This window comes from Alligator mississippiensis, chromosome 10 (assembly GCF_030867095.1).
Source record: "Alligator mississippiensis isolate rAllMis1 chromosome 10, rAllMis1, whole genome shotgun sequence".
In the NCBI taxonomy this organism is placed as follows: domain Eukaryota; kingdom Metazoa; phylum Chordata; order Crocodylia; family Alligatoridae; genus Alligator; species Alligator mississippiensis.
In genome coordinates, this window is record NC_081833.1 from 40,394,587 (window position 1) to 40,420,503 (window position 25,917).

At 49.0% G+C, this 25,917-nt stretch overlaps 2 protein-coding genes across 6 annotated transcripts; one reads left to right on the forward strand and one right to left on the reverse strand.

The window, feature by feature from the left end:
- Nucleotides 1-2,018: 2,018 nt before the first annotated feature.
- Nucleotides 2,019-16,491, reverse strand: ZNF23 (zinc finger protein 23). Of its 2 annotated transcripts, XM_019497341.2 has the most exons (5): nt 16,401-16,491; nt 7,576-13,205; nt 7,061-7,187; nt 6,304-6,417; nt 2,019-4,247 (listed from the first exon to the last, which is right to left on the reverse strand). In XM_019497341.2, exons 2-5 carry the CDS (start codon nt 7,978-7,980, stop codon nt 2,893-2,895), a joined length of 2,001 nt encoding a protein of 666 aa, XP_019352886.2. In that variant the 5' UTR covers nt 7,981-13,205; nt 16,401-16,491; the 3' UTR covers nt 2,019-2,892. The 2 variants fall into 2 exon arrangements, with proteins under 2 accessions (XP_019352886.2, XP_019352887.2); XM_019497342.2 differs by lacking the exon at nt 16,401-16,491 and having other exon boundaries at nt 2,019-4,244; nt 7,576-15,222.
- Nucleotides 15,842-25,917, forward strand: LOC102563883 (zinc finger protein 667). Of its 4 annotated transcripts, none has more exons than XM_019497299.2 (5): nt 15,842-16,139; nt 18,090-18,254; nt 19,207-19,333; nt 22,976-23,065; nt 24,695-25,917. In XM_019497299.2, the coding sequence occupies exons 2-5, from the start codon at nt 18,132-18,134 to the stop codon at nt 25,255-25,257; spliced, it is 903 nt and encodes a 300-aa protein (XP_019352844.1). In that variant the 5' UTR covers nt 15,842-16,139; nt 18,090-18,131; the 3' UTR covers nt 25,258-25,917. The 4 variants fall into 4 exon arrangements, with proteins under 4 accessions (XP_019352844.1, XP_019352843.1, XP_059569702.1 ...); XM_019497298.2 differs by having other exon boundaries at nt 18,095-18,254; XM_059713719.1 differs by lacking the exon at nt 15,842-16,139 and adding an exon at nt 16,594-16,798.

Below are 25,917 nucleotides of genomic sequence, written 5' to 3' on the forward strand. Positions count from 1 at the left end.
TACAAGAGTCCTGTGGCTCATAGCTCACTTGTATAATAGGTCCCATACTGGTACAAAATACCCAGGACAGTCACAAGTCAGACAGATACAAGCACCCTTGTATAAGGCTGGGAGCCTTCAACTCAGCTCCTTCCCAACTCAGAAGGATGGGAGCCCTCCAGAAGTTGTTTAAGACCATTGCATTTGGTTAGGGGTTTCAAGTGGTGTTCAGTATTGGGGTATTGCTTGGGGCTTTCTTTGGGAGTTGTTTTGTCACTTACTATTTTATTTTAATAGTTATCTCTCTTTTTATAACTGGTCCTATTTGACTGTAAATCACCCTGCGCCTTTTGTGGGCAGCATATTCATTCAATGAAGAATTAAATTGGAGCTCTCAGTTTGATGCTGCCAGAAAAAGCTTAGGACTAAAATACACTTATTTGGACTAAAATACATGTAAGCTGAATGAAAATCAAAGTGTCCTTTCACTCAGCATTAGATAATGAATAAAAGTTTTTCCTGTTTGGTGTTGAAAAACTTTTTAGCTGAATATTTTCAAATGTTTTAATTTTTTAAAAGAAATATTCTTATTGCAAGATATTTGTGCCATATACCTAATTTTCCTTTGTTCCTATTCTCTAACTAGACTGACTGCTAAATTATTATTTATAAGCTTCTGTTTTTAATGGGGTTAAGGAGCAGCCAGCCCTGTAAGGTTGAACAGCTGTGGAGACAGTTATTACGCTAATAAGGGAGTGTCCCACTGACAGCTTAAAACCAGGAGTGAAGAGCAGAAAGATGAAAACTGTGGGGGAACAATTTTCAAAGAAAGAAGCCAGGTGTGAGCATAACAGCTTGAGGGGCCAGGCTGCTGTGCTAGGGCCAGAGTTAAAGGGGTGCCCTATGCTCCAGGCAGGGCATAAGTATTTGGTTTTGTTTGCTCATTGTCTGTGCTTTAAAGATTGTGTTTTAGCTGAGAGGAGTGGCCAAGGAGCTCACTAGTGAGAAAACCCACCTGTCCATACTAGACTGGCCCTGCACTCTGGCTCCTGTGTGTGAGGCCAGTTTGTGCATTTGATCCAACCCAATTCAGCATTTGGATGAAACCAGAGGATTTTAGTCGATATTCCTGGAGTGGTAGTATAGATGCTACCAAATCCAGCTGGCAATGCTGTAAACCAGGGGTAGACATGTGTGCCAGAGCATGACACTCATAGGCATTTTGCTTGGCACATGAGCCTCAGGGAAGGAGCCGGGGCTGCACTGCCACAACAAGGATTGGGCCCCTTGCAGGTCCCCCGCCATCCGCCCCTGGCATGCCAACATCTTACAAGTTATGGTTGCGGGTGTTTCTAGCACTCTTCCCAGAAACATTGCCAACCTCTGCTCTAAACTGACACCAAAGCCAAATTCAACACTGTGAAAAAGAGGTCTGAATGATAGCAATAGAAAAGTCCAAAAACAATTGGCCTTACATAGGTGAAAGTACACACAGCCTCTACTATGAGGGTAGCTGTCTGGCCAAGAAGATATTTAAGGACTATGAATTCCCTAAAACATTCTGGACAAGCAAAGTATCCCTTCATGCTGTGCCCTGAATTGCTGAGCTGGCAAGAAGGGATGGCACTTGTGTACAACACTGTACATCTCCCACACAGAGGCATAACTGGCCAGTACTGGGCTCTGGGCATTCCCCCTCCCTCCTCTTCCCCTTGCGCCATCCCTGGAGTGGCTCCAGCACTGGCTCCAACAGCTGTATGAAGTGCTGGAGTAACAACTGGAGGTTTTCTGCTTCTGAGGGATATGTTACCTCCTATTAAATGCATGAGAAGATCTTGCCACTGACATCCAGGGCTCGTGCTCTGTTTGCCCATGCTGCTGCTTCCACATCACAGTACACACAGGAACAGGCTGAGATGGGGCCTGGACTGCAGGGGAGTGATAGGAAAGGCAAGAGTGTACAGGAAACACAGTAAACTGCATGTTCAGCTGCTACAGACCCACAGCATAAATAAATGATCATACTGGACCAAGCAATATTCATGTCAGTGTGTATTCATGAGTCAATGCCCTGCTGTCTTGGGTTTCAAATCCTGGTAAGTACACAAAGTGCCCATCTTGTTAATGTGAGTGCACCCCCGGTTGGACAAAGATGCCTCCTTGCTAACCTGTCAGTGATGTATCTCAAGGCAGCTGCCCCTGTAATGAGTCATATGAGACAAAGTACAAGAAAACTAGTTGATTTGAGCATTTGGGGAAGGAGAAGAAGCACAGCAGGAGCCTTACAAGCATCTCTCTCTATAGCATTCAGTAGCCAAGATTCATCGCTACCTAATGTGCTGAGCTAGAGTTATTATGAGTCGTAATGCTTTGAACCGCCTAACCTCTCTGCATGGATATTCTCCATTACATTGCATGATAGTTGGTTTTCCCTGGTAAGAGAGACCATCTTGGGTGTATCCAAGGCCAGCAATACAGTGGGGATGTGCAGGACTGAAGTGATTGTAATCTTATACACGGACACAAGCTGCAACTCAGCAACAATAAGGCAGAGCCAGAAATCAAAAAGGTCATTGTGTTCCAACTCTCTCAGGGTCCCATTCTACCTCTCATCACTGTAGTTTCTCAGTATCTTGTATGTCAAATTGACAGCAGCAGCAAATTTCTTAGTGGACATCTGGCAAATTTACCCCTGTATGTATCCTTAGCCTGCACATTGTAGGAGTTAATAATCCTCCCACCTGTCCAGCCCTTTCCAAAGCTCTTATTTTCATTAGTGTCACTGTGGGACTTGACTGCATGCTTGAAGTCTGCACACACTGGGCTCACTGGCTGCATTTCTCTTCTGCCTGAGCTCTCAGACATTTAGAAAGGAAAGAGTTTCCACTGGAGCTCTTTCCAGGCTCAAAGGAGTTACAGGCTCTTACGAGTTACAGGATCTTTCTGGTGTCGTGTCTTTCTGGCATCTTGCAGTTCCTTCTGTCCCTCTAGAGGACCCCACTGCCACATGCGCATTCTCTGGTGCTTGGCAAGATTTGAGTGCTGGCTGAAGCTTTTGTCACAGCCAGGGCAGCAGTAGGATCTTTCTCCCATGTGGAGTTTCCGATGTTTGAGCAGGGCTGAACTCCGACTGAAACTCCTCGCACACTCAGAGCATTTGTGGGGCTTTTCCCCAGCATGCACCTGCTGGTGGCAGGCATACTGCTGTTTACAGCTAAAGGTCCTCTCACACATAGGGCACTGATATGGTTTCCCACCTGAGTGGATCCTCTGATGCCATATGAATTCTTGCTTGTAACGAAAGCTCTTCCCACAGCCCACGCACTTGTAGCTTTTCTCCCCTCTATGGCTCTTTTGGTGCCATGTGAATTCCTGCTTGTACTGGAAATGTTTGCCACACATGGTGCACTGATAGGGCCTGTCCCCCATGTGGGTTCTCTGATGCCATGCAAACTCTTGCTTGTAGCGGAAGCTCTTCTCACAGCCATCACACTTGTAGGGTCTTTCTGCCATGTGGACCCGCAGATGCCAAGAGAATTCATGTTTGTACCGGAAGCTTTTTCCGCACCTGCTGCACCTGTAGGGTCTCTCCCCAGCATGAGCTCTCTGGTGCCAGGCATATTTTTGCTTGCAGTGGAAGCGTTTCTCACACTCGATGCATCTATACAGCCAGCCTTCAGGCTGGGTTCTTGGAGGTGTGGCAAGTGCTGAGCTCTGCTCACAGGAGGTGCACTTACTGGGGGGCTGTTTTGAGCAAGTTCTTGAGTGTGCAATGAGACTAAAGTTATTGTTGGTGCTACACACACACTCAGTGTACCTTGAGGGGTCCACTCCTATGGATGCACTGCAATGACTGCCAGGAGCTAGCTGGGGAGTGAACCATCTTTCACTCTGGGTGCATTTATAAAGTGTATCAGTGGATGAGAGTAGCTGGGGAAAAAGGACATCCAAAGGACAGATCTTGCATTCAGGTGCACATGGGGGTCCCTGAAACAGGATACAGGAAGCTGCCTGCCCACCTTCAATGGTACTGTGGAACCAGCAGGCTTCAGTGAACTCATTTTCCCATGGAGTGACAGGAACATGTCTTCTACTCTCTGTAAGGTTTCCTTGCTGATTTTCTGTGTAAAAATGAGCTCCACAAACTAATCCTCTGTCTGAGCTCTGAAAGGTACATGCTCTGGGCTCCACTGCCAGTAGCCTGGGCATTTCCTGCCCACTGAGACTTTCCCCAGGATAAGTCTCCTTCCTTGTGATCTCAGCATCTGCTGCAATGGAAAAAGAGTCCAGATATTATTCATTCCATGGGCTGAGGAGAAGGGAGCTTACTAAAGGAAAATTCAAGGACATTACATTCTATTTCTAATCACACACAGTTGAATTTTCAGCCATGCAGTTGCAGGCATATTCCTGTGAACTCCTCTCTAAGCTTTTTGTCCATCCAAGTTTATGCAGAACCAAGGGAACTCCTGGCTCCATTAAGTCAAAGAGAATATTGCTACTGGCTTCAGTGGGGTCAAGATTTCACTGCAAGGCTATGACCTATTTTGCTGTCTGTTTACAGAGGACCCAAATCAGATCTACTGAGAGTGAGTCAACTAATTTAGCATGCATAGAGTCCCATCTGCCTACACAAACAAAATTTGTCCATTACCTTCTTCTGTGTCAACACAAATGACATCTGCTTCTGTAGTGGCTTACTCAGCCTTTGGGACCCAGTGGCAGAATAGTTAAGGTGTCTCTCTATGGCCTTCTGCTAAAAGCTGCTCCTAATTGACCCAGCTGTAACTGGGTACCTGGCCATTAAAGCTGAGAAGCCAAAGGTGGCTAGACATGATACTAGTCACAGAAATTGGTGTGCCTGAACCACATAGCCCAAAATACCACTAGGTTTGTATGGACTCTGGAGTTTTTAAAATTAAGGTTTAAGGTGGAATACTGATCCTACTGGTGAGAAAGAATTCTGCTGTTGATTTAAACAGGCTGGAATTTTACTCTTAACAATCTGGTCTAATTTGGTAATTGAATTAGCCTGATATGAAATTTTAAATAAACAAGAAGTTGATACAATTTAACAAATAGGAGAGGGGGAAAGGAAAGAGGCTTGTTAAACTTTCCATTTATGCACAGTGAGCTCAGCATTCCAGACAAAGTGGCCAAGATGAAGGAGTATCTAGATCATCTTGGGAAAGGAGCTACTGTTTTGTATAATTTTCTTTTTGAGAACAGAGGAAAAATATTCCTAGCAGTCCACTTCAAATTCCCCTTAGCAGCCAATACTGCTCTCTCGACCAGAGGAGTCAAACTCATCTGGCCCCACAGGCTGGATGAGTAATGTGGGGCTGGTCCACAGGCTGGATTGGGACAATGGGCCAATGGACCTCCTCAACCCCATTCTCCCCAGCCCCCCTCAAGCCAGATCCAGCACCCTGTCTGGCTGTTCCAGGATTGCTGCCACCTGTGGTGCCCCCAGCACTTCATCTAGGGCTGTGCCACACATGCTGCGTGCTGCCAGAATGGGCCTTGAGTGTGGTGTGTGTCCTGGACCCTGCACCGGGCCTGTCCAGATCTATTCAGACCCAGGGACAGCACTGGGGGTCAGATAAGGGGGCTCCACAGGCCCCCTTAAGGAATGATGACTGTCACAGGGCACCTCAGTGCCCCTGCTCCTATAGAGGAGAAACTGCCAGGGAGCGAGGGAGCGTGCCCTGGCCTGACATAACGAGCCCAGGGGAGGCCCAGAGTGGGCTAGACGGAAGTCCCAGCAAGAGGCTGGGCACAAGAGAGGGAGCCCAGAGTGGGCCACATTAGAGAGGAGGCCCGGGAAGCGGGCGTATAGACCGAACAACGTCCTTTACATCTGCGAGGCTTGGGGCGTGGTATCAGGGGAGGTAGGAGCCACGCATAGCCCATAAGGCTAGGGCGCTTGGGTAGCGCCCATTGTACGGGGAGACCCACGAGGGGTCCAGGAGCTGACAGGCCCGAGGAAACACAAGGCAGCCTCCCTATTACATATTACATCAAGACGTGGCGGGCGAGAATGGAGGGTGCCCTCGGGCCGGAGTAGCGCGGTGTGAGGGCCTCAAGGAGATCACGGCCCTCCGTGAGGACCCCGCCGTGACAATGACGATCCCATTACTATTTCAATTGGTGGCAGAAATATATTAGTGTGGATCAATAATTTGACACCTGTTGAAATGACACAACCACTGCTGGTTCCTAAACTTGTTACTGGATGAAGAGAGGTCACTACTGGCCCTCTGGAAGGCTCAGCTCAATTCTAAACACTCGCTGTTTCCAAACGGTGTGTAAATTGTTACTCACAGAAGTAGTCATTGTTGAAAATGCCTCGCTTCCCAGAGTCCTCAGGACCCTTGACACATGGCTTTTCCCCATGTTCAATCAGCAAGACAATGTCAGGTCTAGTGGCAACATGTCCTGTGCATGGGAAAACAGAATTGAAGGTACTTACTCTGGCCTGCATAACCATAGTACCTGCACACCTTCCCACCATTAATGTATTTGTCCTCACATGTCACTGTGTAGTAGGGCAGTATTATTATCTGCACTGTACGTATGTGGAATCCAGGCTAAGTGACTTGCCCAAGGTCACAGAGGAAGTCTGTGGCAAAGCAGGGATCTCCTGGGTCTCCCAAGCACTGGGCTACTGTGCTAGTCACTGTGCCATTGTAGTAGTGCTCTACAGGCTCTTCTCACTTGGAGTTCAGAAATCATTCAGCATTCTGTGACATTCTAAAATACTCCTGTATGCGCTAAACAGGTGGATTAGAGATGCAGGTGATAATGAGGATCCTAAGGTTAGAGTCTTATGGACAGAGAGAAACTGAATAGTTTGCCAAAGTCTAAAGTACCTCCATGTGCTTCTCACAGACACTTGTCCATGTGTAGCTGAACTTTGTCTTAGATACGGCCCTTGGAAATGGTACTGTACAGCACACAAGGAGCTCTCCGGGGTGGCTGCCAGACCCCTCTATTAGGCAGAGCTTGTACAGCGTGACTTGCGGCTCTTTGGTTTACTGGGAATGAAAGCTTTTATCAATAAGCAAGCAATATGCATTACCCAGTGCGACCAAAGCTTCATAGTTGTCCCTCATCACATCCTGGTACAGCTCCTTCTGCCACTGGGCCAGCTCCTCCCACTCCTCCTCCGAGAAATAGACAGCGATGTCATCAAACGTTACAGGGGTCTGCAATGACAAACGACCTGTAAGCAGCCCCAGCGCCGGCGGCGTCAGGCGTGTTGTCACCGGAGCCCCGCGAGGGCGCAGGGATCCCTTGCCATACTGCAGTGCTGTGCATCCCCGCCGCCGGCTGCTCAGCCTGATGCTGACGGACACGGATGCTCAGCAGGAGCCTGGTCTCGTCCGCGGCCCCGCTTGTGCGGCCGAGGCCCCGCCGGCTCCCGCCGCCCAGCCCAGCCCAGCCCAGCCCCCGCTCTCCCAGAGCTTCCCGGGGCCCGAGCCCGGGCCCGGGCGCGGCTCCACTCCCCCACGCACCGGCCGGGAGCGCCGGACGCCTTCCCCGGTCCCGGGCCAGGCGCCGGGCTGCTCGGCCGCAGGCGGAGCCGGGCCCTACCTGTGCCATGGCTCCGGCGGAGGAGCCGGCCGAGCCGAGCCGGGCTGCGGGGAGGAGCGGCCGGTCGCCAGTGCCTGGATCCTCACGTCCCGAGCCGGGGGCCGCGGCCGCCGCAGGCCGGTCGGGGGGGCGGGGAGCCCTCCTCCGCCCGCCGCCGGCTCGCGGCCCGACTTCGCCCGGTCCCCTTGAATGCCACAGGGCTGCCCGCGGGCTCGGCCAGCCCCTGCAGGTCATCCGGGATGCTGTCCCCGTCCCATCCCCCGATTTGCTCAGCCTCAGCTCTCTCATTGTCCTGATTCTTAATGAAGACATGAACAATCCCAGTCCAGAGCGAGACAACGGGGATACTCTCTCCTCTTCTTGATGCTTCCTCTCAGCTAGACACCGAGCCCTTGATGAGGACATGGTTGTTAGCACCACTGTCCACCAGACAGAGCTCAGGGATCCTTAAAGCACAATTAACCCTTAAATGGAAAGTGAAATACAAACACAGACAACTCAACATCCTAAAATCAGTCTAACTTTACTAGTACAACAAGTCTTATGTTAGCAGTTTCTATATTTCGAGAGAGAAAAACACTGAAGCAAGTTCCTGAAGCAAAGGGTGCGTCAGAGAGGTGTTGAAGGCTGGATTTATGATAACCACACAACTACTTTCTTACTGCCCCCTTTTTATGCTTTTCTTTAACTTCACTCCTTTGATCAGAGGTTCCCAACCCCCGGGCCGTAAAGGGTTGGCTACTGGTCCGCAGGAGGGCTGGCTGCAGGACCGGAAATCTGGAAGTGCCTGGCATACAGCAGACCGGCAGCCAACTGGCTGCTGGTCCACAGTTTACAGGTCTGCAGTCACTTCTGGTCCACAGTGTAAAAAGGTTGGGAACCACTATGACTCCTTGCTTTCAGATTGGTCTCTCTGCAGTCAACATATTGTCCATATTTTATCCTGTCAGTATATTCCTTTGTTCAACAGACCCAACATGAGCGCACCTCTTAATTTGGCCTTTTTCCAATGTCTTACTTCGGGCATTGTCCATTGGTCTCCCTTATCACCTTTCATTATCATAGCCAATTATTTCATCCCTCCTATTCAGCCAGTTAGTGCCAAGTTCAGTTAATTAGAGCTGATAAAACTATTACTATGTTGGGTTAGAAACACTCCTCACAGTGATAGAAAAGGAAAGAAACATCACGCAAACAAACACAAGACCATAAGCTGTAAGAGGCAAGGCCAGCTGATACTGCAGACACCAGCCAAATGAAAAGTTCAGATAACAATGAGGCTATACAGAACTTAAGCAATGATTATAAAATAAGGCTGAATATAAAAGAAAACTTTAAACAATACTGTAATTCACCACTCTATAAACAGGTGCAACTTTAAGGCATAAAATATGACAAGCTAGCCTAACAATCTAGGTTCACCTATGACTAGGTTCACTGCATGGAAGTCAGTCTGGTAATGAAACTGCTCCTGCTTCTCAAGGCCTGTATGAGTTGAAGCCATCAGCCAAGCTCTTTATGCAGTGAGTGATCATTTCACCCCAGGCTTGCCTGATATCTGGTTTGTTGAAGGAGCTTGTCATAATATAGTCCTTGCAGCCACTGAGCTTGATAGCGTTCTCATCTAAAGTATAGCCATTTCATTGTCCAATACAATAAAATCATGAACACAAGCAATATTATTTGTACAAAAAGCAAAACAACAATAGGATGTAACATTAGATTTAAAAATCCCATAGCAGTTGAACTTCATCCGTCAGTTTTCCACCAAGGATGCTGTCCAGCATTCCAGACCTTTTCTAATATTGTCAGTACATCTTTTTTGTTATGTTTGATCTGAACCACAGTTTCTTGATTGTATTTCTTAATAGATTGGAGTACAGTGTGTAGATCAGGGTGAGACAAAACTTGCTGCAAAAGTGGCAAATCCAATTCCAGCTGCACTAGGGTTATATAGCCATGGTTTAGCTTGGATAGACTGAACAGTCCGCCGGGGCATAAAATACGTAAAATCACAGTCACAACAGTAATATTCTACAAACACAGCCAATACAGCATAACACAACTAAGCTTGATTGTTCTTTGTACCAAGCAAACTTTTTGATGCTTCAGCAGTGGTCCACATCCTTTCAATTTGTCATGGCTACCCAGGCAACACTACACCATTGCTGAGCCAAATTTAGCTTTGATTTTAACCATCTTTTAAACACAGAGGTCCCAGGTTCAGGGACGCATCAACTCTGCAGGTTCTTGTTTCCTCTAAAACAATGGGTTAATGCAGTTTTTCACACACATCCTGGTATGTTGGTGTTATAAACAGTATCTAAATACAAATGAGATTCTCTTTATAGCTTTGAAAACTTCATTAGGTGGTTTGCTAAAAATACACACATTACCTTTTAATAAATTTACAGCTTGAAACTTCATATGAATCATTGTCCTTTGTTTCAAATATTAGAACAACTTTCCAATCCAAGCTGGACGGAAGTGTCCTGGTCTGCGATCCACAGACAAATTCAAATTTTAAGGGGGTATTACCAATGATTTTTACAATATTTACATGATATTGATAAGCATTTAAACTTTTGACAATGTCAAACAAACAAGCAACAAGATGAACAACACAAAATAGACAAAATGATTTTTGTTATAATAATAAAGCCATTGTTTTGGTGAGGGATATGCTGTTGATTCTATTGATGGTAATGTGGCCTTGTGGTCCATCAGTCACCTTTGCTACTGGATTGAATTTTACACTAAGGTTTCTGCAAAAGAAAACAAGCACACAGAAACCTGTCGAGGAAAACTCCTTGCAGTGAAATATTATTCATATTTACAGTACTGACATGTTCAGTGGCAATGTACCCATCACTGCAAAACATAGACAAAAAAGGGGGAGGGGCTCAATCCCCTTGTCGCAGGGCACCAAGGGGTGCCTGCACCTTTGAGAGCAGAAACAGCTTAGCAACCAAGCCTGGCAGGCTACACAGAGCCCCACAGCTGCAGGTTGCCTAACAGGCTAACAAGGTAATTTGCAGGCGGTCAGCTGACCAGAAAGAGTCAGAGCCCAGGGCACATATAAGCTCAGGACTGAGGCTGGCCAGAGATCTACTTTCTGTTTGGCAACTGCCAGGAGCTCCAGCACAACAGAGCAGTCCAATGCATCCGGCTACCTGCTTTGCTACCTGCAAATGCAGTAAGATTCCAGAGGCTTGCAAGGTGCCAGAGATAAAGGGGTCTGGTATTTTAAGGGTGGGAGTTGGCCTTCTTACAGGGGCAGAGTGCTGCCTTTATCATTAATGTCATGTTTTAGCCCAGGGGCTTAGGTTTGTGTTATTGTTTGAACTGGTGGACTGGGAAGAAGCTAATAGGGGAGGAGGAGGCCTCATTGGGGCCACACAATTGTATACAGCCCCAGCACCAGAGGAGTGCAGTCTCAGGGGCTGCAGAGAGCACAGCACTAGAGGGGCACGAGCTGCAAGGTCCAGGGGCCCAGTAATAAGAGGAGTTTGTGGGCTAGTGCTTCAAAGCCGGGCCCAACACAGTGAACCTAGGCTAGAAGGCCTAGCTATATCAAAGGGGCGGAGTCCGAGTAGGCCAAGGACCCAGCAGAGCATAATAGCAATGTAACACCCGTGAGGCATGAGGTGTGGTAAATGGGTGGTTGGAGCCATGCAACTGGCCCATAAGGCCTGAGGTGTCTCATGCTGCATGGCACTAAAGAGGGGTCTGGCAAAGGGTCTACAGATCAGAGAGCTTGAGTAAGGTTCAGCAAACCAGGTCTAAGCGAAGGCTTGTGGGCAGCCTCCCAAGTTATTTTTCCATCAAAAACATGGCAGGTGAGATAAGAGGGTGCCCTCAGGGCAGAGCTTGCACGGTCACAGAGCTGCTGGGGCATCACGGCCACCCCTGGGGATCTCATGCCATGACACCCCTTTAAGTTACTTCAGGTCATGGAATCACTTTTGACACTGTGGTAGGCTTTGTGCTGCTGCCCGTGCTAGAGCTCATCTACAGATTGTCCTCCTAGCTTCTTACAAAGGCTGTTTTTTAGCAGTCTTTTCTTCTTAAAGAGAGAGGTGCTCCAAGGTACATCTTGCCACACATCTTCCCTCCTTGGCCTTCATCAAGGGTTTTTCTGTCGGAGTGTGCTCCCCCTAGCCTCTTCCCTACAAAGGGTAACCCACAAGGCAGTGGGAGCCACAGTTTTCAGGTGCCCTGTACTTGCCTTTCTCTGGAGTAGCAACATGTGGCATTTTGTAGAGACTACCCTGCCACAAATAGCTCTATCACATTAACCAGTCCCAGGAGGGTATAGTTTTCAGGTCTTACCCAGGATCAATTTCCAGCTCTCCTGCCCTGGTCATCTTCACTCCTCATGGGCACAGTCTCTCTCTCACTTCTGGGCTTCCTGGCCCCTCCTTGGCTAGTTGAGATCTCAGGTTCTCAGCTCTTGCAGTCTCTTTTAACCTTTTGACATCTCTAGGGCCCTGCCTCTGGATTTCCAGACCGCTTGGTTTTTCAAGGCTCTTCCAGACCCCTTTGGGCAATGGGCTCCTGGACCCCTTAGGTCTCCAACTGTGTCCCTCAGACTTTGACTCCTCTCTGGGTCCTCACCATGCTCCTAGGCCAGTGAGACCTGGGCACCGAGCCCTGCTAACACCTGCCTTTCCTGGGATGCAGATCTTTTTCTCTCACTCAGCTCCACTCTGAGCCTCTGGAACCATCCTGGGTCCCATTTTCTCCTGGCCCCTTCCTTGGGCCACAAGTCACTGACTTTGCTTCACACACTTCCCAGACTGTGAATCACTGGCTTTCTAGCAGTTATCTGAAGTCCCCACACTTTCTCAAACAGGCCCCTCCTACAATGTATTCACATTTTCTCAATGCCAAACACTCCTTTTCACATGGATTAAAGTTCTGCTCAGGACCTGTTAGGGTTCTTGAGGCATAAACCACTGGTCTTTGTTCTTCTCCTTTCCCTTGAAGTAGGGCAACACTGATAGCTCTCTTGGTAGTTACCAGCTGCAAGACAAATGGTTTTGTCTCATTTGGGTAAGCCAATGCAGGAGCCTGTACCAGATCCCTTTTTAACTGAATTAAAACTTATTATTCTGGGCCGCATTCCCACTGTCACCCTTTTTCAGCAGTTTAATGAGAGGCTGACTTCTCAATGAACATGGGAATAAAGTCCCATGGACACTGAAGTCCCATTCAGTGTTCCCAGCAATTCCCGCAGGGATGATAACTCCTTTAGAGCTGGCAATTTGCCTATCAGCTCTACTTGCTGCCTATCTGGAGTTTTAGCATCCTATCCCAACATAACTCCTAGATACTTCACCTCCCTGACTACCAACTGCACCTTGGCTCTATTAACCTTGAACCCCGTTTCCTCAATCACCTGCAACACTGTCCTTGTCACCTTTCACTACTTGCTCTTTGTCACCTCCATATATCAGTATGTCATCTATGTATGACAACACACAACTTTGACTATCTAGAGAAAGCTTGTCCCACATCCTGACCACATGTGCATGGCATATTGCTGGGGCATTGTGAAATCCTTGGGGTACTCAAGTAAAACAATACTGTTGTCCCTTGAATGTAAATCTGAGTTTGTACCAGAATTCCTGTGCCAAGAGAAAAGCAAAAAATTCATTAGCCAAGTCCAGTACTGAAAACCATTTTGCCCCTCCTGCTATGGCTGCAAAAATTTCAGGGTATTTTGCCACAGCAAGAGCTGTGATAGGAGTCACTGCATTCGAAACTCTGAAGTCTATTGTTAGTCTCCAGGTTTTCCCATCTGCTTTCAGAACAGGCTGAATCAGGGAATTGCACATGCTAAGCATTAAGGCTGTGCGAAACAGAAGCATTCCATTTGACCAGCATTTCAACGAACCAGTGGTCCGTTTTGACTTTTGTTTCGAGTCAAACGGCTGTTCCGTTCCGTTCCATTGAAACGTTTTGCCGTTTTGACCCTGTTTTGACGTTTCGCCCATAGGATATAATGGGGAAAGTTGAAACGGGCTATAACTTTGTCATTTCTGGCCTGATTTGGATGAAACTGGCAGGGACTGTAGCCCCTTCCGAGGGCATGAAGCATGCTAAGTTTCAAGAAGATGGGTGCAGAGAGTTCAGAGAAACTGCACCCCAAAATCTTGAAAGCAGAACTCATGTCACATGTATGTGTTAAGCCACAGTAGGGTGAACGCTGCAGGCATGCTAGCCCCTGTAGAGGCCACAAAGCCTGCCAAGTTTCAAGGAGATCGGTGAAGGGGTTTGGGGGAAACTGCACCTCAAGCTGGGGACAAGCAAAACTCGTGACATGGGTGACACTGTGTGTGTTAAGGCGCTGCAGGCCTGCTAGCCCCTGCTGAGGCCACGAAGCCTGCCAGATGTCAAGGAGATCGGTGCAGGTGTTCTGGGTTCCGGCACCCTGCACTTCTAGCTGCTGACAGGCAAAACTTGTGACATGGGTGCTTGTGCAACTGTGCCTGTCTTGGGGCAAGGGGGGGGGAGGAAACCACTGCAGGCCTGGCTGCTAGGTAGGCCCTGCTGCAGCCACAAAGCTTGCCAGCTGTCAAGGAGATCGGTGCAGAGGGGTTCTGGGGCCCTGCACCCCTAGCTGCTCATAGGCAAAACTTGTGACACGGGCACTTGTGCAACTGCTGCCTCTCATCAAGCAGCAGGACTGAAAATCCCTCATCACTTGTCATCAAGACCTGGGGGTAATAGTTGACCACAGTATGAACATGAGCTGGCAGTGTGATGCTGTAGCCAGCAGGGCCAACAATATGCTGGCATGCATCAATTGATGCATCTCCAGCAAAACCACTGCAAAGAAGTGATTCTCCTGCTCTACGTGGCCCTACTCAGCATTGGTGAGACTGCAGCTGAAGTACTGCATCCAGTTCTGGACTCCGCACCTTAACAAGGACGTGGTAAAGCTTGAGAGAATCCAGAGGAGGGCTAACCATATGATCAGAGACTTGCACAGCAAGACATATGAGAAAAGCTGAAGGATCTGGGACTCTTCAGCCTGAAAAAGAGAAGGCTGAGAGGGGACTTGGTAGCAGCTTACCGCTGCATCAGAAGCGTACATCTAGGGCTCGGTGAACAACTGTTCACCAGGGCATCCTTGGGGAAAACTAGGAGTAATAGTCACAAATGCCTGGAAGATCATTTCAGGTTTGTTTCGGGCTCAGCATTAGGAAAACCTACTTCACAGCTAGGGTGTCCACACTGTGACCATTGCCAATCCCCACATTTGGGATCAGAAACAAATTTTACATCATGGTCAGACTGTTGCAGACTGGGGGGGGTTGCCTTCCTCTGTAGCTGAGGGCATGGCCCTCTACTGGGGATCTCTTGAGCATATACAGGTTTCCCTTGCTTTATGTGGGTTCAGTATGCAGGAATTTGTTCGTATGCGAGATCCCTTTATACCAAAAATTTGTTATATGTGAGGTAAATTCACTCTTATGTGATCGGTGTGGTGGAAGCCCACAGTCAGCTGCTTTGTGTGCTGCATTGTGGGAGTGATGCACACCAAGGTATAGTCTCCTGTGTGGATCTCTGCTCTTAACACACACAGTGTCCCCGATGTCATGAGTTTTGCTTGTCCGCAGCTTGAGGTGCAGTTTCCCCCAAACCCCTGCACCTATCTCCTTGAAACTTGGCACGCCTCATGCCCTCAGAAGGGGCTACCATTCCTGCAGGTTTCATCCAAATCAGTCCAGAAATGAGAAGGTTATAGGCTGTTTCGAGCTTCCCCATTATAGTCTATGGATGAAACGTCAAAACAGCATTGAAACTGTTTTGACAAAAGGAAACGAAGCAGCAGTTTCGAGTTGAAACGCAAGTCGAAACAAACGGCGCGATTCTGCACAGCCCTAGTTGAGGGCAGTCTTAGGTGGTTGACCGCGATGGTTTGGACAGGGCTGATCCTGCCTCAGGCTGGAGGTCACACTTCCCGCCCGCGTCTCGGGGTCTGATCAGGCGGTTCCCTAGTGCAGCGGGCCCCAAACGTTTCTGCACCACTGTTAGCCCTCGGCCTTTCTCCAGGCCCGTGGCCCATCCGTGCCCGTGGCTAAGCGCGTGGCTGGGGCCGGGCAGCGATACCCGGCGCCGGGAGCGAGCCCTGGTCCCGCAGCGCGGCCGGGACGGGCCGAGGGCGGGCGCAGCTCCCGGGGGCGCCGCGGAGCTTTGCTCCCCCTGGCAGGGGCGCCCTGCGCGGCCCGGGCGGCCCCGGCGCTGCTGCGTGCCGGGGAAGCGGCCTCGGCTCGGGCCGGCCGCGCGGGGCCTTGCAGCAGCGCTGCCCGCGCGGCGGCTCCGCGGAGGGCGCGGAGGTCCCAGCGGCGGCCGGGGCCGAGGTAGGGGCGGCGGGCCCTGCGGCGCGGCGGAGCCCCCGGCCCGGCCCGGCCCGGCCCGGCAGACAGGGGCCCGCGGGGGCGCGGCTTTCCCGGCCGAGCGCGCCAGTCTCTCGCCTCCGCCGGAGCCCCGTTGCCAGAGCCGGGCCCGAGCCCCGCTCCTCCTCCCCCGGCTCGGCCTCTGCTTGTTCTCAGGTGAGGAGGGTCCCGGTCTCGGCGCCCCCTGCTCGGCCGCGGGCCCGTGCCCTGCGCCGTGGGAAGGCCGCGCGGCCCTGGCCTCTGGCCTGTCCCGTCCCGTCCCGTCCCTTCCCTTGCCTTGCCTTGCCTGTAGGAGCGAGCCCTCACCACCAGCAACCCCTCGGTTCTGGGCGTTGGCAGCTCCTGCTGACCCGCCCTTCAGTGCCGCCCTCGGGCCCCCTTGTCCTTTGTTTCCTCTCCTTCCCAGGCTGAGCTCACCTGTGGGGCCGTCCTCCCTCCCTCCCTCCGCGTTGAGCCCGGTCGCTCCTCTCTCCCTCCGGCTCTTCCCACTCCCGGAGAAGCCGGAAAGGAGCCGGGCTGGGAGGGAGCTGTGGGGCTCACCTGGTCCACCCCTGCCTGAGGCAGGATTAGCCCTATCCAAACCATGCCATGCCAGCCATTATCTACATGAGACTGCCATCAACCCTGACATGCCACAGGCCTAACGCCCTTCGTCAGATCATGCCCATTTCTCCTGTTCATCTCTTAGTACACTAAGCCACACAGTGTCTCTGTTAGGCCCCACCGTCCCTAACTGGCTTCTTCCTTTTCCTTGTTCTCATGCACGTGCCTCTGAGAGTTCCCCTTCTCTGCCGAAGACCTGCCTGTTGGATCAGGTTGGTGTAAGGGCCTTCTTATTTGCACACGTAGCCTTGCTGCTCCTTTCCTCTATCATCTACTCAAAGTCCCATCCAGGCTCTACCATTATCCTTAGCTGCATTTCCAATTATTTAATCTTCACCTCCATAAAAACTATCGGTCAACAACTAATGCACATGAAGCTGCCATTGCAATGTGTGTGAGGATAAGCTACATCTCACTGTGATTCACACATCCTGACATCTTCCTTGTTTTGGCTGGAAACTTCCCCATGGATGCTACAGTTACCATACTCTGCCTTTCTGCTTTTAAGAAAAAGCAAGTTGGGAAAGTAAAAGAACCAAATGGATAACAAAGAAAAGGAAAACACATTAAGAAGAATCTTAAACATGCCCCCTCGATCCCCCACAAAAAGGTGTGCACATGACCAGAGGCTTAATGTGCACTGAGCACGCCTGCACCCCTGCCTTTGCATATTTAAACCTTAAGCTCTTTGGGGCAGGCAGAGTGAGAGGCTCTATCTGTTTGTATGGGCACAGCATCCAGCATGCTGCAGTCCTGACTGACTGAAGCTTCTGGCAGTCTCCACCACACAATTGATAGGAAAATATGTCCAAATTGTGGCAGCTATACTGGGGCCACTGCAGGGAACTGCAGGAGAGGGGGCTGCCTGCAGCCAGAAGATAAGGTTAAACAAACCATTCTTCTAGTGGGAAACAGGCAGAAAACAACCATCTAACAGCTGGGGCCTGGGCATTCCTGTCTTTCGTCTTCACCGTAAGTTCCTGGATTTGGTTATCTACATAACCATCTAAATGCCGCTTACTCAGGTTGGCATTTTATTCCTGGCTGCCTAGCCTTACCCCCATGGATCATTATATATGTGTACAGCTATAGGTATTGGCAGCAAAAATAAGAGCATGTGCGTATCTTTTTCCTGAACTAGCTAAGTGTCTACGATGCTTACCAAGAGAAGTGGGGGTCTTGGGTTCTAGTCCCTTATCTCACCTACAGTTGGTTTGAATCTACATTTCTTTGGTTTCCCAGCATGGCAATCTAACCATTATGCAACAAAGATCAACCATAAGCTGTTTCTTCTGTAGGCCCTATGAAATCTCCTGATGAAATGGACTGCATAAGAACTAGGGCCTATTTGATAGCTATTTTCTGATTACAATAACCTGGACCAGCATTTAGATCTTCAGTCCAGATTTGCACAGCTTCCTCCTGATACTGATCCCCTTGCTAGTTTTTCATGAGGCATTACTGGGCTATAGTCACTCCCCATCTCTGTTTTGTCTCTGCTAGTGCAGAAGCTGTTGCAGGAAGATACCTGTGTGAAACTGGTTGATGGTCCCAGCAGGAGGCCTGGATTCCTCCCTGGCTGCTGAGCTACAGCTGGGCAAAAATCTTTCATCTTCCTTCCTGAGAGGTGATTCCGAAAGGAAAATGGCTGGAGAGAGCTTTGTCCAGGTACAGGTTTGGTCTGATCTATGCCACAGTTTTGTTGGCACAGCTGTGTGCGCTAAATTTCTGTCATTGAAGGGTATGGTTCTAGCTAAGCTGGCAGAAAAAAACCCTTCTGCCTCCATATGGCATGTCTCCAGTAGAGGAGTCTGCCACCATATTTGAACCAGGAAAGCTACAGTGCTAGGAACCCCATACCATAGACAAACCCTCAATCCCTGAAATGGACTTTTTCCTGTAGACTTGTAAGTATTTTGAGAAATAAGCAGGATCACCACCCATATCTAAGACAGTGTTAATTTAGAAACATTGCTGCACTTTACAGTGGAGTTTTACAAACCCATCGGGCTCCAGTCCATGCAGAAAAGAATAAATCTTCCTGGCAGTTATAGAACATGTAGCTACATTTTCCAAACTCCAAAATTTCACCAGAAGTTTTTGGCTTAAGTAAAGTCCTATGCTCAAGAGAAATTTGAAACTACTCTTTCAGGACACCAGAATGGAAGAGTAACCTTCAGTGATAGGGAACACATGCTGAGGGAACAGTGCAAATAGGCAGAAGATTGCTGTGGAGAAATGATCGCACTGATTGATATGAATCCCAGGAAACAATTGGGAGCTGAACTGAAAATGAATAAGATGTCAAAGTTACAATGGAGAGAATACGGTTTATGTACTAGTAGAGATGCAGGGGGGTTCCTTAGTCAGGCAGTTGAATACAATAGGCTGGCAGTGCAACCGTGCTTCCTAGGCAGGAACTCCCTACTGTGAAAGCTGTGCTGCTCACTGTCCCAAGACTCATTTGCAGTGACAGGCATGGGCTCTCAGGTGGGATTCGCTCCCAAAATGCACAAGCTGGAGTATATATTATTGGTCTCCCTGCTTCTGCAGGCCCCAGGGTTGCTGCTTCCAGGATGTGAATAAGTAGATGCTGACTAGGGCTTCTTTATCATTTCAGGTTCCAGTAACTTTTGACGATGTTGCTGTTTATTTCTCTAAGGAGGAGTGGGAGGAGTTAGTCGAATGGCAGAAGGAGCTGTACAAGGATGTGATGAGGGACAATTATGAGGTTTTGTTTTCACTGGGTAAATCACCTATTCATACAATTCTGAAGGGTCTGTATTAGCATCCTCTGGGAATTGCTTTCATCCTTCTGTGGGTCCTAAGTGTATAAACCTTTATATAATAACAGAAAAAATTACAATATCCCATGGTGATTCTGCCTTCTTCCCTCTGTGTGGTTTTTGCACAAAATCCCAGATTCCAAACTGGGGAAGTTGGTGGAGCAAAGTATAAAGATGTCAGTTTGTTAAGCATCTGGAGCAGGAAAGGTTCAGCATGAGAAGCCAACATGGATGTGTTAACAAATGATGCCTAACAAATTTGATCTCACACTTTGGTAAGGTAATGAGTTGGGTGGATGGAGAGAATGCAGTGGGCATAGTGTATTTGAAATTTGGTAAGGATTTTGACAAAGGCCCACATATAGGTGAAGCATAAGTGCTGCCAGTGGTGGCCACAACTCTGCGCCACCACCACAGTTTGGGGGACACAACTCTGCATCACTGCTGCCAGGCATTGGGTCTGGCGCCCCATGCCCTGCTGTTGGCACAGAAATCTGAGGGGGTATGTGCCCCCACATGCTCCCCTGATGCGTCACCTATGGGCCCACGTGATATTCTCATAAATAAACTGGAGATATGTAGGCTGGACAAAATTACTTTAAGGTCGATACGTATATGTTAAGTAGCACGAGACCCAGGACCTATGAAACTGTACTTGAAATTTCTGCCATTCTGACATTGATCCATTTATAATTACTCTTTACTTGTAGTCATTGAGCCAAATGATTTGGCAGAGTAACTAAATGCACAAATACATAATGGGGGGCAACTGGCTGGGCAGTAGCATTACTAACAAAGATCGGGGGGTTTTGCTGGATCACAGCTTCAGTATGAGTCAGCACTGTGACTCAATCACAAAAAAAGGCAAATGTTTCACAAGGATGCAGAGAAGAAGTCAGAGAGGGTCCAGAGGCAGCTGAAAAAAATGATAAAGGAAGTAGAAAGCAAGCCATATGAGGAAAGGTTGAGAGTATGAGGCAGGTTTAGCTTGTAGAAAAGGAGATAAAAGAGAACATGATTCCTGTTTTCAAATATTTGTAAGGCTGTGTCGCAGGGCACGTCAGTGCCTGGCTCCTAAGGAGTGAAAACTGCCTGGGAGAGAGCCCTGGCCGAACATAAGGGGGACAGCTGCAGGTTGCTGGGGCAACCTATGGGAGTCAGCTGGCCAGAAGGGGGCAGGGCCTGGCCCTTATAAAAGCCCAGGGCTGAGGCCAGGCTGGCAGTTCTCTGCCAGCAGCTGGAGAGGCAGGAGCTCACTCAGCCAAGCTATGGGGAGAAGTCTGAGGGGCAAGTACAGCTCATGATAGCCCTGAGAGGATTGGGCACTAAAGGTTTAGCCAGGGGGCTTTATGTTTGTGTTACAGCCAGGAGGCTTGTGTTTGTTTGGCTCTGTTATTACACCCGGAGGCTTGGGTGAGGCTGTAGGGGTTGGAGGAGGCCTCAATCACAGGGACCCCAGAGAGTGTGGGGTGCCCTAGCGCCAAGAGGGCGCATTATTTGAATAGCGCCAGGGAAGGCGCAGCTCGCACGCCAGTGCGTGAGCGACTGGGGGCGAGGAGCGCGGCCAGTGGGTCGCGGGCGCAACTGGTGGGTTGCAGACGGGGGGACCGAGACCCCGGATTGCGTGCGGGGTACATAGACCCCAGCCCCAGAGAGGGGTGATTGAGCCCAGGTGGGGGCATAGGACTTATAGGGACCTGCAGCAGTGTGCGGGGACCCCGGCGCCCAGGAGGGCGCAGCATACGGGGTATATAGACCCAGCCCTAGGGAGGGGCATTTCTGAAGCCCCAGCGTGGGCAGGGCGAGCTCCCAGGACGGGGGCCATTTTGTGAGCCCAAGCGGGGCACAGCCAGACGCCAGTGAGGGCGCAGTTTATAGGGGCATAGACCCCGGCCCCAGAGAGGGGCGATTGAGCCCAAGTGTGGGCATAGGGAGCCCAAGTGTGGGCATAGGGAGCCCCAAAAAAGGGGGCAGCATAGTGAGTCTCCGAAAGGGGGCAGAAGAGAGATGACAGCACTTACATCTGTGAGGCTTGGGCTGCGGTATTAGGGGAGGTTGGAGCCGCAGAGCGCCCCCCCTGGCATCGGGGCATTATAATGGGCAGCCTCCCGCTAATTAATTAATTAACATCAAGACGTGGCAGGCGAGAAGGCGGGCGGTTGCCACAGGAACAGGTGAGCTGGCCGCAACTTGGCTCGGAAGCGATGCCTGTTACAGGCTGCCACAAAGAAACTCCCTTGCCACAGCAGACGGGACACAAAGGAATGATCTTAAATTTCAGCAAAGTAGATAAAGATTAAATTTTAAGAAAAACGTCCTTACTGTTAGAACAGTGAGACAATGGACTAGCACTGCCCAGAGAAGCTATGGTATCTCCTTCATTGGAGGTATTCAAGAGGAGGCTGGATAAGGATTGGACAGGGATGTTACAGGAAGAGTATTTCTGCATTTGTGGTTGGGTGTTGAACCAATGACTCCTGAGGTCCCTTCCAACCTAATGATTCTATGATTTTTTTAGACAGGTAAAACATAGATTCATAGATGTTAGGGTCGGAAAGGACCTCAATAGATCATCGAGTCCGACCCCCTACATAGGCAGGAAAGAGTGCTGGGTTTAGATGACCCCAGCTAGATGTCTATCTAACCTCCTCTTGAAGGCCCCCAGGGTAGGGGAGAGCACTACATCCCTTGGGAGCCCGTTCCAGACCTTGGCCACTCGAACTGTGAAGAAGTTCTTCCTAATGTCCAGTCTAAATCTGCTCTCTGCTAGCTTGTGGCCATTATTGAATACATTGAATGCATACATTGAATCACTGATGATGATGTTTGTTTGTTGGTTTATTAGATCTACATCCTGCCCTATCCACAAGGCACAGGGTGGCTTACAGTAAACAAAAAACCGGCAGACAGGTTTCCTCAAACACCCCTACCAAAACCCAAGAGCTCCAACTTCCTGTGTTCACACTTATTAATTTATACAGTGCTTGTTACAAAAAGGTCAGCCTTTATCCCAAGACACCCCATTTTTGTGCTCTACTTAGAGGGAACAGTAGTGTATGTAATTCAGCTGTGTGGTAACTGTGTGTGAAAACTGACCATAAGAACAGGCGCTGTGACTAAGCTAGCCACTCTAGAAGAGTGGTGTTTATTTAAAATATACTTCATTGAAGCCAAGAAAGGAAAGTTGGAGATCCTAATAGTGTCACAGCCTTTCTTTAATATTCCTCAGTTTAATTGCCAGGAGCTCAGCTGGGGAACTGACATTTTGCAAAAGACATAATACTATAATAGTCTTGAGTTTATTTAACAAATTGCCTTTTTTGAGCAACTGGTAATGATAATTACCTGAAACATTCTACTAACAGTGTCATACAGAACTGAAAACAATAGCATAATGGACAAGGAAGTCAGATTTTTTTCTTCACCATAATGCTTTTGGCCAGTTGCACCACACAAACAATGATATGTTTCATAAAGCACAGTCAGGCTATCACTCACAGGCTATCCCTGACTCTGGAACAAATATATTGAACGTCCAGTACCACAAATGGTGTCTCCTGGATCTTAGACACTCAGTGTAAAACTATTGTTTTCCTTGAGCAGGCTGTTCTGCTGTCAAACCTGACATCATATCACAGATTGAACAAGGAGAAGATCCATGTGTTAGTGGACACCAGGAAGGATGTACTTCATGTGAGTAGTGATCACTTGTGGGCAGGGAGATGCCTACAGGCAGGTATCTTCATTTCTTTCCTCTGGGGGAGTAGGAAACATTTTTGCCCCACAGTACACATGTCTACACATTCTGTTAGGGGGCAGCAACAAACTGTAGAACTTATTGCTCTGCAGTTTATTGCTCCCAGGAAGCTCCCAGGTGTGCATTTTGCATGTATGCCCTCACCACAGCATATTGAGCTGGCCCACAGCAGCCCCAGCTGGCAGAGTGTCCAGGGGGTTCAGCCTGCCAGCCTGGGGCTGCTCCAACCAAGCTCAGCATGCTGCAGAGGGGCTGGCTGGGACACAAGGGTGCTTCACCTTGTGCCTCAGCCAGCCAGTTCAGTGTCTACACATGCACTGCTGCGCACAAAAAAACTTCACAGCAGGGTAGTACTTGAAATTTACGTGTACTACCCTGCTGCAGAGTTTATTAGTTTTGTGCGCCCTAATAGGGGCACACATGTAGCTGCTGAGACATTTACTGTGCAGTTAATTAGTCACAGTAAAAAATCTTGTGAGAACTTCCTAGAGGACGGGTTTGATTTAAAGGGGTTCTCTTGTGTTTTTTCCTGTGTGAAATACTTTTTTCTGGACTCATGTAATCTACCAAATCTCTAGTCTTCTCAAACCATGTCCTTCTACAGAATATGAAGGGTCCCACAGACCACTGGTTGTGCACAGTTTGAAAGTCAGTGCCCTAGAATAGTAGTTCTCAACTAGGGGGGACTGTGGCCAAGCAGGTTTCAAGGGGTCTGCCCAGCCTGGCTTGGTACATGGAAAAGCTGCCTCAGCCTCCCAGGGCTGAGGAGAGTCCTGAGGAAGGGGCAGGGGTGAACCCACTCTGCCTGGCCCCACAGCCTCCATCTTGCAGACGGTGCTGTGTGCTGGTTGGGGGGGCTGTATACGGCTGCTGCTCAGGTAAGGGCAGCTCTGGGGCTCCCCCCTTGCCAAACTCTGCCCACTGCACCCGGGGCTGTGCAGGTGGCGCCAGGGAGCTGGACAGTTGTGGCACAGGTGGGCCATGGAGTTTTTATAGAATGCTAGAGAGGACCACAGAAAGAAAAAGGTTGAGAACCCCTACCCTAGAAGTTTAAGATGGCTCCTGAAGTATTTTTTTTACATACTTGCCCTTCCTCCCAAGTGACCACAGACCACAAGTCCTGTTTTCTGAACAAGATCAAGAACTGTTCTGTGGGAGTTCCCCTAAGAACAGATTTCAGAATTCTTGTTCCCTTCTCATCACACACAGATGTACATACTGCTGGGTAAGGCCTTGGCCTTGATTTACTTCAGGCCCTAGTTTTTCACTGAAAGTTGCAGATTGTCTTTCAGGTTTTTCTCAGGTTTCTGGGGGAGACACCAGATGCTTTTCAAAGTGTTTGCTTCCCACTTAGGCACCAGATTAAGGGACCAGATTTTTAGTAGTATCCAGGATAATAGACACAGAGGACTTTGGCGTTTGGGTGCTGGAATAGGAGCTGAGCTCCTGTTGAGACTCTGATCTTACCAGCTAGCTTTTCAGAGCTTTACAGAGACTTGAAATTACATCTGAATGCACTCCAAAAGTCTTTTCTAAGTTTAATACTCTGCTTTTTGTCTACACAGATTCAGCCCCTGCTGCCGTAGCTCCGAATACTCTCACCTTGTCCTCACCAGCTGGAGGCTCTCCTACACCTACATCATCTATTCCCTCCTCCCATGAAATGGACTCTTCTCTATCCGCTGTACATTCCATTAGCCCACAGATTCAGGAGACACACTCTGTGCATGGCATAGTCTTCACTAGAAGCCTGGGGAGATTGGGAAGCAAATGTCCTTGTGCACTTTCAGGTCTGTCCCTTAGTAGAGCTGCCCAGGACCAAGTGGAAAGTGAAAAGATAGCATCAGGGATGACTTCATCTCATCTGTATACAGATTCAGAGAAGATCCATTCATCTGGACAAGTCCAGAGGCCTGAATCTTGTTCCCACACAAGTCAAGGATCTGAGAATAATACTTCTGTGTCCAGAGCTAAGCAGTTGCATCTGCCTGCCCACGACTTGGACATATGTAGCATTCTCCAAGAGATGCAGACAGCAAGAATCCACCTAGCTAGTATAGCTGGTTCTCTGCTGGTTTTGTCATCTGCATTCCTCCCAGCCCCCCAGCCCCCAAGCACAGGCCCTTAGGAATTTATAACAGTGTGGTCTTCCCCTTTTAAGAAGAGGCAGCCAAGCCTGTTAAGGATATTCATCTGTGGGGCATTGTGATAATGAGGGAGTGTCCCACTGGGTCTTAAAGTGCAGATGAGAGAACAGAAGTGGGGAAAAAAAGCAATGAGGGAGCAGCTTGCAAGGAAGAGGAGCCAGGTTTCTGGTCCAGGACAAAGCCAAGTGGAAAGTGCTTACTCGTCTCATGTCCAGAGAGGATGGAGGATTTGTTCTGCTGTGTTGTTAAAGACTCAGGGTTTTGGTGGTAACTGAACTGCCTGAAGGGCTAACAGCAGAGTTAACTGGCCTGCACAAGGTAGTAGAGCAAAGGACCTGCTTACAGCATTCATCTCATGATAGATGTTTTAGACATTCTCACACTTGCAGCTGGAAGCCAGATGGAGTACGTGAGTGTGAAATACAAACCATTTCACCATAGACCATGTCCTGACACAGACACCTCATGAATATTTACTGGTGCATGTTACTGTGATCTGTCAGCACTCCTACCTTTCTCACTTACCCTTCACTTCCAGTAGTAAAGCAGACTTCAGTGATAACCATTACATTTATCATAGTATACAAACTTTAGTGCACTTGTCCATCTGATTTTATTGAAATATAGGAATAGTATACTTA